Source organism: Populus trichocarpa, chromosome 2 (genome assembly GCF_000002775.5).
Source record: "Populus trichocarpa isolate Nisqually-1 chromosome 2, P.trichocarpa_v4.1, whole genome shotgun sequence".
In the NCBI taxonomy this organism is placed as follows: domain Eukaryota; kingdom Viridiplantae; phylum Streptophyta; class Magnoliopsida; order Malpighiales; family Salicaceae; genus Populus; species Populus trichocarpa.
In genome coordinates this window covers 21,706,216-21,718,164 of record NC_037286.2, presented here as the reverse complement: position 1 = coordinate 21,718,164, position 11,949 = coordinate 21,706,216, and the positions used below count along the sequence as shown (strand labels likewise).

General features: G+C 34.8%; 1 protein-coding gene across 2 annotated transcripts; it reads right to left on the bottom strand.

Moving 5' to 3' along the window:
• Positions 1 to 8,591: 8,591 nt before the first annotated feature.
• Positions 8,592 to 9,955, bottom strand: LOC127904973 (glycine-rich cell wall structural protein 1-like). Of its 2 annotated transcripts, none has more exons than XM_052450342.1 (2): positions 9,654 to 9,955; positions 8,592 to 9,428 (listed from the first exon to the last, which is right to left on the bottom strand). In XM_052450342.1, the coding sequence occupies exons 1-2, from the start codon at positions 9,853 to 9,855 to the stop codon at positions 8,824 to 8,826; spliced, it is 807 nt and encodes a 268-aa protein (XP_052306302.1). In that variant the 5' UTR covers positions 9,856 to 9,955; the 3' UTR covers positions 8,592 to 8,823. The 2 variants fall into 2 exon arrangements, 1 of the variants encoding a protein (XP_052306302.1); XR_008058467.1 differs by lacking the exon at positions 8,592 to 9,428 and adding an exon at positions 9,438 to 9,500 and having other exon boundaries at positions 9,654 to 9,798.
• Between the last annotated feature and the right edge of the window lie 1,994 nt (positions 9,956 to 11,949).

Genomic DNA, 11,949 nt, shown 5'->3' with positions numbered 1-11,949 from the left:
ATTGTTGATACAAGTGCATATAGATTTTGTGTACAATAGTTGACTACATGTGTGGGGTTAAAGTCGAAGTCCATTGGGGTGCAAGATGGATGCATTTTATGCATGGAAGTCAGCCACAAGAGTTAGGCTCCAGAATTGTTAACATCAAGTCGGTCATGATAAAATAGGGACGTGATTTTAAAATTGATGTACTAGCCATATGTGTGAGGGTAATGAGCAATTTATAGTCAGCCGCATAAACGGAGACTAGGAATGTGTTGGACTTACACCTTAGGCATTGAAGCTAGGTGAAATTAAGGGTTAGGTGTTGTTTATATCAATGAACCTTTAAAAGAGGTATGAAGGGTTGATCATGATAATCCTTAATGTTAAGTTTACCTTTGTGGTATTCTTGGGTGGAAAACAACATTTAGAGTTTAATGTTATATGAAAAAGTTAGTCTAGAGATTGGGGCTTATGTGTTGATTGTTTGGAGTGAAAGGTTTTGATTGGTAAATTATCGCTACTAATGGATGGTAAGGGATATGTTTATGGTAAAGGCTGTAATAATGAAATCTATGTGAAATTTGTGAAATAAAATTTAAATTTATGTATGACTTATTAGTGTCATGATGCAATGATGAAATTTTTATTCTAAATTGTTAGTATGTTTGTTTTTTTACAGGTTCTTCGTATGCTCTTCAAAACTAGATTGACATGATCACTACTTTTAGCTGTAGGACTTCAAATGTTTTCATTTAGCTGTAGGATTTCTATGTTTATGTTATTCTATTAACCTTGAAGGATTGTACTAAATAAATTATAGAAATATTATGGTTTAATATTATTCTCATTATTGTGAAATTATGAAGATGATGATGACATCAACTTAATATAGTTAATGTAATAACTTGTGGTTTGCATTTCTATTTTAAGTATATGATGCAAATTTTGATGTTATATTTTTTTTATGTTCATTTTCCTTATTGTGGCAATGTATTGAAAGATATATTTATGTTATTTGGTCAAAAAATATTATGAACATTTATGAATAAAGTCTTGGGTGGACATGATTCAATGAAGGTAAAAAAAAATCTTCATGATTTTTAAGTAATATGATATTGATTATCTTGTGTATCCACATAGTGAGTATGTGTGGAGTGTTACAAAATACTTCAACAATTCACCCATAAAGACTTCTCAATGCCAATCACCAAGTAAGGAATTGAGTTTTGGCACCATGTTAGTGATGACAACCAGGACTACATCTTTGCAGGATCAAGTAACTAACCTGACAAGACTCGTTGAAGGTCTTTCAACTTAACTCAAGGAAAAGATCATGAGATAACGAAGTTGATGAACAAACTTGAGAGCATAAATGAGGGAGGCCAAAATTTGACTACCAAGGTTGTGCAAGTAGATCAACTAGATGTCATTGAGGATTCTACAATTAGAGCTACAAGAAACATTCACGAGTTGAATAGTCTCCAAGGAAAGTTGGCCTATATACAAAGATTCATTACTAACTTAGCTGGTCGATGTCAACCATTCACTTACCTAATGAAGAAGGATACATCATTTTATTAGGACGAATCTTGTACTAATGCCTTCAATAAGATTAAAGAGTACTTGCTTAATCCATATGTTCTACATGCACCAGTACCAGGATGCCTATTTATCCTCTATATTGCAATTTAAGTGCATTCCTTAGGAGTGTTGTTGGCATAATAAAATGATGAATCCAAGGAAAATGCTCACTACTACCATAGTATGATGTTAAATGGGTCTGAATCGAATTATTCTCCAATAATTTGAGAAGACATGTCTAGCATTAATTTTGTGATAAAGAAGTTAAGGCATTATCTCCAAGTAGTATGACTAATCTTTCAAGTTGACCCTCTTAAATATATCATTTCAAGTCTGACAACTTAAGCTTTATTACTTTAAGAATTTGAAATTGTCTACGTCTCATAAAAAGCAATCAAAGGGCAAGCATTAGATGTTTTTCTTGCTAATCATCATATTCCCGGTGAATGGAATTTCTCTGAAGACCCGCCTGATAAGGACATCTTGTTCATTGAAATTTCATAAACATGGAAAATTTATTTTGATGGTATAGTATGACAAAATAGAGCCAAAGCTAGGTTGATCTTTATTATACCTAAATGAGAGGTCTTGCCATTTTCCTTCTTATTTACTTAATGTTGTTCCAATAACATGGTCAGATATCAAACTTTGATTATTAGGATGAAGATGACGGTGAATACAAAGATGTCTCACCTTAAAATGTTTGGAGATTCTCAATTATTCATCAAACAACTCTTCTCACTTTATTCATCAAGCAACTCCTCTCACTTTATGAAATAAAAAGCCAGAACTTGTCCCATATCATAAGTACAAATTAAAACTAATGACATCACTTGATTACATCACTTAGAACATATACCTCAAAATTAAAATAAGCAAGTCGATGCTTTAGCAAATATGGTGTCAAAATTAGCGTTATATAGTGAGGAAATAAAAGTCCTCGTATGTTAAAGATAGGTTGTTATATCGATAACTCATGATAAAGAAGAGAAAGAACAAGTGGGTGTAGTTTTTGTTTATGAGATTGAAAAAGAAGAGTGACACCAACTGTTTATCGACTATTTAAGACATAATAAACTACCTAAAGACCTATGCTATAAGACAAAGGTGAGGCAAAGAGCTTCTTGCTTCATATACTTTCAAAACATTTTTATCGATGCTCTTTTGATAAAATATTTTTGTGCTGTCTTGGAGATGAATAAGTTATAAAAGCATTAGAGGAAATACACTCGGGGATCTACGAAGCGCACCAATTGGGTTTTAAAATTCACTTTCAAATCAAAAGAATAGGGTACTACTGGCCTATGATGGTGAAAGACTGCATAAACTATACTAGAAAATGTCAAAGTTGTTAATTACATGTTAATTTGATCCACTAGCCACCTGAGCCTTTACACTCGATAATTGCTTCTTGGCCCTCTAATGCTTGGGGACTTGATGTGGTAGAGCCATTACTGAAAAGCTCAAGAAACATCTTTATATTTTGGCCGTAACTAATTACTTCTCAAAGTGGCTAAAGCTATAACATTAAAAGAGATAAAGAAAGAGATAATTATAAACTTTATTCAAACAAACATCATCTACCATTATAGGGTACTAAGATATATCATAATTGATAATGGAAAGGAGTTATACAATACATCTATGAACAAGTTGTGTGTATAGTTCGATTTCAAATAACATAACTAATTTATGTACAATGCTCTAGTTGGTGGCTTGGCGGAAACTTTTAACAAGACCTTATACAATATTCTCAAGAAGTTGGTGAATTGCTTGAAAAAGGATTGGCATTATAGAAATGAAGAAATACTATAAACTTATCATACTACATTCCAAATGCCAACTCAAGCTACTTCATATTCCTTGGTATACGGTGTTGAAGTTGTTTTTCCACTTAAATGTCAAATTCTATTTTTAAGGATTGCAATCCACGAAGGACTCTCTAGTGAAGACATTGTTTGTTTATGCCTCAAAGAACTTGAAGCCTTAGATGAAAACCTCCTTGAAGCACAATAATTCTTAGAATGTTATCAAGCTCAACTTTAATAATTATTAGAATGTTATCAAGCTCAACTTTAATAATTATTAGAATGTTATCAAGCTCAACTTTGTAGAGCTTTCAACAAAAAGGTACGACCGCGCTTATTCCAAGTAAGAGGTCTTGTCTTGGCAGTATGATGCCCTATAATCAAGTTAAACACATGGACAATAAGTTCCTCTCTAAATAAGAAAAACTTTATATGGTTAAAGAAGTTTACACCAATAGATCTTACAAAATCATCGATGAGAACAAATTAAGGATTGGGTTTATCAAAGATAAATTCTTAAAGAAATACCATGCTTGAAATTTGATGTAGCTCTTAGCCTGCAAGAGCTAAAATTATGAACGACATAAAAAAATTTGATCCTTTATCCTTAAAAATATATAGGCAACTTGAAATTTGTTTTGATAAAAAACAAGCAAAAAACAAAAAACAAAAAAAAAAACTTTGAACTACACTGTAACTTGATCATTTACCCATAATAGTACATAGGCAACTTAAAAATTATTCTAAGTATAGTCACACCATCCCTTAAAACTATCTGAACTCATATGATTGTTCACATGAAAAAAGTAAATAACCAGACAACATAATCATAATAGGTAACAAGACGAGAACAAGGGCAAAATATAGACTTTATTGATAAAAGGGAAAAATAATACATCAAGTGTGTATTATCAACATAAAATCATAAGCTAGCGTCACCAAAACTAAAAAGCATTCCAAGAAAAAGAAACGATATAAAAAATAAAAGGGTTTAAGATATCAACATGCTATGGTTTCGAAATATGTCCTTCTAACTCCTTTTATTTGGTCTCTAATAGTCCTCTTAATGTTTTAAGAATGAATGTGTTGGCTTCACTTATCATAAGGAAAATAGATATTATGGTGATCTCTGATCGAATGTTGGAGGTGATGACTTTTCTCTTAGAAAGCTCTTTCTCATGCACCTTGAGGGATCACACTATCTCGATCTTTTTATGTTGAAGCTCCTTGAGTTGTACCTCTATTTTTGTTATATCAACATGAGTGGTGGAAAAAGATTTAGAAGGCTCCTCTTCAAGGGCTTCAAAATCTTTGAGCTACCCTTCATGCTTTTAAATTTCTAAGGTTTGCTACTCTGATGTCATCACAGAAGATAATGGAGACTCTATATGGATAATCTTTTTAGAATCTTTAATTACTTTAGTCACCATTCTTTTAATATAGGAGAAATTATATCTTCTATAGATCAAAAGATCTTCTCAACTTTAGTAGCTAAGTTTGAAATGTAATGAATAGTGTACGAACGATCTTATTTCTTATGCTCTTCCAACACTTAACAATAAAGTCAGATCTTATCTCGCATATTATATCATCAGCATAATACCTAGTTACTCCCTATATTGTTGAGGATTGGTAAGGGTGGTGCCAAGTTGAAAAAAGAACAATAAAAAAAGGAAAGGTTAATATATTATAAGTAACATGAATTGAAGAACACTTCCTACATGGACACCTAATACCGCCTTCAGTAAAATTTCTAGGAATAAATGTTAAGAAATTAATAAAACCCTGAACTTCGTTACAATAATCCATCCTCCGTAATTCTTGAGGTGAATCTTGATACATCCATGAACGATCATCCATAACTTCTATCGAACCTCTATAAAATTATGATGACAACATGTATTAATTAACTATGTTAGGTAAATAAATTTACAAAAATATTGGTTTAACTCGAGATTATCCAACAAGCTAATTACAACTTTTCATAAATATTCATTATCAATTATCAACGTCCATACAAATTTATACATATAAATTTACGGAAATTACAACTCCGCAATAGCATTGATAAAAATTAAAACGGACCCGTTAAATAAGATATTAATTATTTAACCACAACACATGTAATTCGGTAATTCAATAAAGTTTCAACAATTTACAAACAAATATAATTTTACAAAATCTAAAACAAACCATAACAAGTACAAAATTATACATTCATACTACAAGTTTGTTTGAGAAATAACAATAAAACATGTACATACACTAACAAAATACATATACTAAAAAAAACAATAAAATTGACATTTAAGATTAGCATTTAAATGTTAAAATTAAAAAAGATAGATTTACTTACAGAAAATGACAAAATCCACAATAAATCAGAACACGAATGTCGTGACCACAAAACTTGAAGAAATATGACTTGTGTTGAGAAGAGGGGGATTTTTTTTTTTTGGGGTGGTTGTTTGTAGTTTGGGAGGGGAGAGTTGTGATGGGGAAAAAAAAGAGAAATAGGGGAGGGGAGGGTCAGCAGAATGGTGATATATAATTCACTTTTGCCGATGGAATCAGCGACGGACTCCTTCTGTCGGTGATTTCATCGGCAATTCTCATGGTGAATTGGTCACGTCACTATATGGAGATCCCGATTTGAATCCCTCGGTGATTCCGTCCATAAAATCGCCCGCAAAAACTTCCACATCAACGAACAACTTTTTTTTTTAAATTCTGAGTATGTCGTCTGTAATTCCATTGGTATATATCGACCACAGTATTCCGTCATTATATACCGACTGAATTATGGATGGAATAGTGTCCGTCGGTAATTATCACCGCAATTTACCGACAGAATTATTTCGTATGTAATTCCATTGGTTTTAGGTGAATTTCTGGTAGTGTATTACCAATTTAATTCAAATCATATATGAAATTAAATTTGATGCAACAAATATTATTTGAGAGTTTTGCCCGTATTTACCTAGTATTTTACCTATGTTTTTTATATAAAATGTCTTGATATTTTTTGTTTTATGTTTTGAAGGCACTTTTGGATGTAAGATTCAAAAAGAAGTAAATTGGAGATAATTGGCAGATTTGACCTCCGATCGATGTTTTGTGTAAAGCTTGAGCTCTAGAGGTCGAAACGAAGTGATTCTAGTGAAATTAGAAAGCTAACATCCATACCTTTCTATACATGTATGGCAAGAAAAAAAAAAGAACATGGACATGGCAGCATTCAAAGTCAAATCTCATATTCTGCCAGTGTTGACCTTCGACCATTCCGACTTGAATATCTTGAGCTACAGAAATCCATTTGATGCAAACTTAATTTTTTTGGATTCCTAACTCGAAGACCTATCATCCTACCAAAATTTAGAAGAAAAAGATCTCATATGAGAGAGATATGATTTTTCTAAGATGACATATGAATTCTGCCAGTAGATAGGTTTTGTGAAGAAACAAGTCCACATTACATCTCAAAGCATCCAAATTGACATCCAAGTCTTTATTTTAGCAATTTAGCTCCTCTAAGTCAAAAGTCAAAGCTTTAAGATTTTATGCAAGACTATTTCTCATTTTTAGAAAAATAGTTATTAAAATACATAAATGTAAATTGTCTACTTAGGCAAGAACTATTTTGTGGAAAAGGGATTAGGGTTTCTTTCTTTTTGATAAGTTGTTCAATAGACATGCAATGCTAAACTTTTTTTTCTTGGTTGCAAGGATACAGAAACCTTCAAATTTCAAGAACTGTGAGATTTATTTTACCTTTTCTTTTCAGTTTATATGATGAATGAATATGTTTGTTTTTATTTGCTTATTTTCTATGATTGTTTATTTTAATTGCTAGAGCGGATTCTAAGTTATTATTATAAACAATCTATTGTTAATTTTGTTATCAAAATCGGAGTTGTGGTATATAAATTTGTGAAGCAACTGAGTTTAATAAATATGGCAGATCTACGTTATTAATCTTAGGGAAAACATTCGAACAAATCAAGCATGAACTGCGGATAGTTATGTTGTCTAGATTAATCAATTTATCTAGTTCTTAAGGCTGCCATTGAATTAAATTACCAGTGCAGACACTGTGATTGTTTGTTGGTTAGGGTTAGTTATACGTCAGATCTGTTAACTAACAAATGTTAAGAGAAGATAAAGTTTACAATATAAATTGATGTTTCGTTTCAATGATCGGTTCTGATTTTCGTAGGTGGATGTTTACTTGAAACCAAGGTTTGTTCTCTTGATAATTTTCTGATTTATTTAATTTCATTTAATTGTTTAATTCTACTATAATCTAGATACTCTCAAAACCCCTCTCAAATTGCATTACGTCTAGCATAAAAATCTGAACTAAAACTTTCTCGTGGGATCGACTCTTTGCTTGCTCTATACTATCTTGTTTATTTAAGTTAGTGTACTTAATTTGTGTGACCGTAGCATCGCAACAAAATTCAATGTTAATTTAATTGAAGAAAAATCACAAAAAAAAACTTAAAAAAAACATCATCTTAAAATAAATCAAGAAAAACCATATATATATATATATATATATATATATATATATATATATGTTATTGAATCTTTTTGGCCATCATATTTTCTACTAATATAAAGACATTTTTGAAACTGCGGTCAGCAAGAGAAATCTCATAAAGGATTTTCCTGCAACTTCGTTTTTTCACCGAATCTTCAAGAATTTCTCATAAATTATTGATTAGCGGTTGACCATCCAATTATTGGTTAGTAGGTGAATTGGCGGGTGGAGCATTTATGAGTTTTCAGCAGGAATATCTCCATGCATGCACACGAGAAAAGGCAGCAATTGTTATGGGCCAAGGCAAATTGAATTCCCTTATATAATCAAATCGATTGCCTCTCCACTTGGGAAATTATCATATATGTTAAAATTGAGATTTTGAACATGTAGCTACTAGCTAGTGAAAGAGAATTATTCGTCTTATTTTCCTCTTTGCATTTGGAAATATAGTCAACTTTCTCGATGTGCCATGCATGCATGAGAGGAAAATAAAAGCTGAAATTAAAGATTAATCATCATGAAGAATAAAGTGGCCTCGTTTTCTGAATCCATGCAGAACTGAAATGGTTGATTACTAATAAAGGTTGTTTGATGTTCTTATAAATGCCCGAAGTGGTGGTGGGCATTTTGGCTTTAGAAGAACTTAATTGCCGTTAACGTTCAGACAAGGAAACACAGAAAAGAAGGGCTTTATTGCGAATTAATTTCTTAGTGACAATACATAAATCCTAGTAATTGGGAAGCACCAAGGAGAAATTTATGAGACACAAGTTTACAACTTTAAGCGTAGAAACTGACATAACAAAAGATGCTTTAATTAGAATTCAAGCTGATATTTTTCTAGTTTACTTGCATTGTCCATTTCATATTGCCAAAAAGCTTGGTTTCCAAGGTAAAGCATGTTTAGCGTCCGCCACCACCACCACCCGAACCACTTCCAGACCCGTGGCCGGCGCCAGCCCCAACTCCTACACCAATGCCAATCCCAACTCCAAATCCTCCACCAGCTCCACCACCATGCCCACCTCCTGCACCTCCACCTCCACCGGCACCACCACCTAAACCTCCACCACCTCCACCTCCTAGACCTCCACCCGCTCCAAAGCCACCACCATGGCCTGATCCACCACCTAGACCTCCACCTCCTCCACCACCTCCACCACCACCTCCTCCAGCACCACCTCCAAGGCCACCACCTACACCACCTCCAGCTCCAAAGCCCCCACCATGACCTGAACCACCACCAATACCACCGCCACCACCTCCTCCTCCACCTCCTCCACCACCACCAGCACCTCCAGCTCCACCTCCTACCCCTCCTCCAGCTCCAAAGCCTCCACCATGTCCTGACCCACCACCAACACCACCTCCACTACCTCCACCAAAACCACCACCTCCACCAGCACCACCTCCAGCTCCACCACCTACACCTCCTCCAGCCCCAAATCCTCCACCATGACCACCTCCACCTCCAACACCTCCTCCACCACCACCACCAAAGCCACCACCTCCTCCAACACCCCCTCCAGCACCGCCACCAAGCCCTCCTCCTCCTCCAGCTCCACCACCAAAGCCACCACCTTTACCACCACCACCACCAAGTCCTCCTCCTCCTCCAGCTCCACCACCTCTACCACCACCACCACCAAGCCCTCCTCCTCCTCCGGCTCCACCGCCAAATCCACCACCTCTACCACCACCACCACCAAGTCCTCCTCCTCCAGCTCCACCACCTCTACCACCACCACCTCCTAGTCCTCCCCCACGTCCACGACCAAAGCGGCCTCCACAACGTCTTGGATTCCACCTACAATCATCGTCTTGATATCTAGTTTTGTCAAGCTTGTCATCACTAAGGCTGATTGCACTCAAATGAAGGACAATGCACAAGAAAAGCAGAAGAAAAGAAACCCATTTTGATGAGATCACACCCATGGCCTTGTGCTTATGCTATATTAAGAAGGTTCTTCGCAAGCATTGCATGTTCTTCTTTGCATGAAAAGTGTCCTATATATAGGGTTTATCCACTACATTATTTGGGCAAGTTCACTGAAGAGCCTTCAATCGTTGCATCTTAATGTGACGCGTTGGAACCGTTGGGTCAATGGCGAGAACATTTAATGATCAAATTGAAGTCACAACCCAAGAGTACTTTACATACATACAACAAGGGCGGATTCGGGGCAAGTGGGCCGACCTCTGCAAAAAATATTTTTTTTTTCTAGAATTATATACATATATTTTATATGTGTGGCCCAATAAAAAAATTATATATATATAAACTCACAGAAGAAACTGCCAAAAACATCAAATTAGAAGTGGCAGATTCATTCACATGCCTTGTTGTTAGCATAATTAGAGTATTAGATTTCTTTCTAATCAGGTTTTACCTGTGTTTTTATTCACGTGGTTTTATCTTATTACAACTCTTTTAGTATTTAAACTCTTTAATTAAGATAACACGAAGAGTAAATTCGTTTACTAACCAGATTAAGTTTCTTAAGATAACACTGCACGCGTAAATATTTACATATAAAACGAGAGTAAATCATTTTCAATAAATGCAAGCACTTTTTTTTTCAACTCACGAGTTTAGAGCCAGCTAGCTATGTCCACTGTGTAGTCAAGATTAGTTTTTGAGTTACAGATTGGGTAGCTCTCTCTCACCTTTAAATTACGTACTATCATGTTTCATTAATGATTTGAACTTGGAGACCTTTAGATAAAACTTTGATGTGTTGATGCTACTAGCTAGACTTTAGCTATTAAAGGAGAAATTATAGAAATTACATATAGCTCAGGGAGATGGATATCCCATATAATAATGCCCAAAGCAACAATAAATTTTCTTATTTAATTCTGAATTTAATCATTTGCGTATATGGATAAGCATGTAAGCTATGCCCAGTTGCCCATACAAGTGGGTGTGTGTGTGTGTGTACTTTTACGTTCTTAATTAGTCAATTCTGGCAACTCATCTCTGCTGGAGCTAGCTGCGCATGGAGTATTTATCATGTATACCAATTCTCAATCTGTCTGTGCAAGAGTTCCACCGACTACATTAATGAAATATTGAACATAAGGGATTGTTTATCAGATACATGCTGTGGTCTTTGAAATATAGTTCAAAGACAAATAAAGTAATAGTATTTCTTCGCAGATTCACGTCTTCAACGTCTTCAACGTCCTATATAGTTAATGCACTCGTTCATCGCCCATGCTTGTGCTTCAAAGTGCAAACATTTCTACGATGGTTTACTGACCAGACCATCCGTATACTGACATGTTTGGGAGCCACTAATTAATTTGTACATGCTCCATTGGATCTCTAAGAAGATTTCACTTTAATAAAGATAAAGTCTATGAAGAGATGAGCGTTTAATACATGTTTTACAGATTGAGGGACCCTTACTTGGTGAATGTTGTACACTAGGACCCCTATCACCATGGACTTAACCTCCATCTGGATTTGCTTCCTGTCTAAGCTACCCAATGAAATCCTAAATGGAGAATGATGGTGACGGTGATGGCCACACTCATGACCGTTAACGTGCTGATATGTCCTTTAACTTCCCTTTGTTGCATCTCGAGCATCCACTTAGAGAACACTCTTTGTGACAACAAGTATAGTTTTTACTAGGCTTGTGAGAGCATGGAGCTCATTTATATAATCTCTTTCATATTATTTTGGCTTGTTTCCTCTCAAAATAGAGTTGTCTGCACACAATATATACGGGTATAGCACCTGTTGTTATGAAAGAGGTATGACCTTTAATTGCTTTTGTGTGTAGATAAAAGAGTCTATGGGCATTCTCACTTGATGGGCTAACTACTCACATTGATGAAGCGCCCACAATACAAAGGTCAATGACTATCCTATTAAAGAAGGTGACACAAAGTAAGAATGAATTTCAAATTCACAAGAAACTGGAAGTGATTTGCAGCAACAATCAAGTCTAGAATCATGCATGGTAAATTGATACATTTAAGAAAATATATTCTGTCCTTAAATAACTTTTGACAGCTGTA

Bases quoted from the DNA above. Each gene is read 5' to 3' on its own strand.
- LOC127904973 (XM_052450342.1), bottom strand. From the start codon at position 9,855: ATGGGTGTGATCTCATCAAAATGGGTTTCTTTTCTTCTGCTTTTCTTG. The intron at 9,429-9,653 runs GTGGTGGAGCTG...GTGTTGGAGGAG, and splicing joins AGGAGGTGGTGGTGGTAGAG to GTGGTGGCTTTGGTGGTGGT.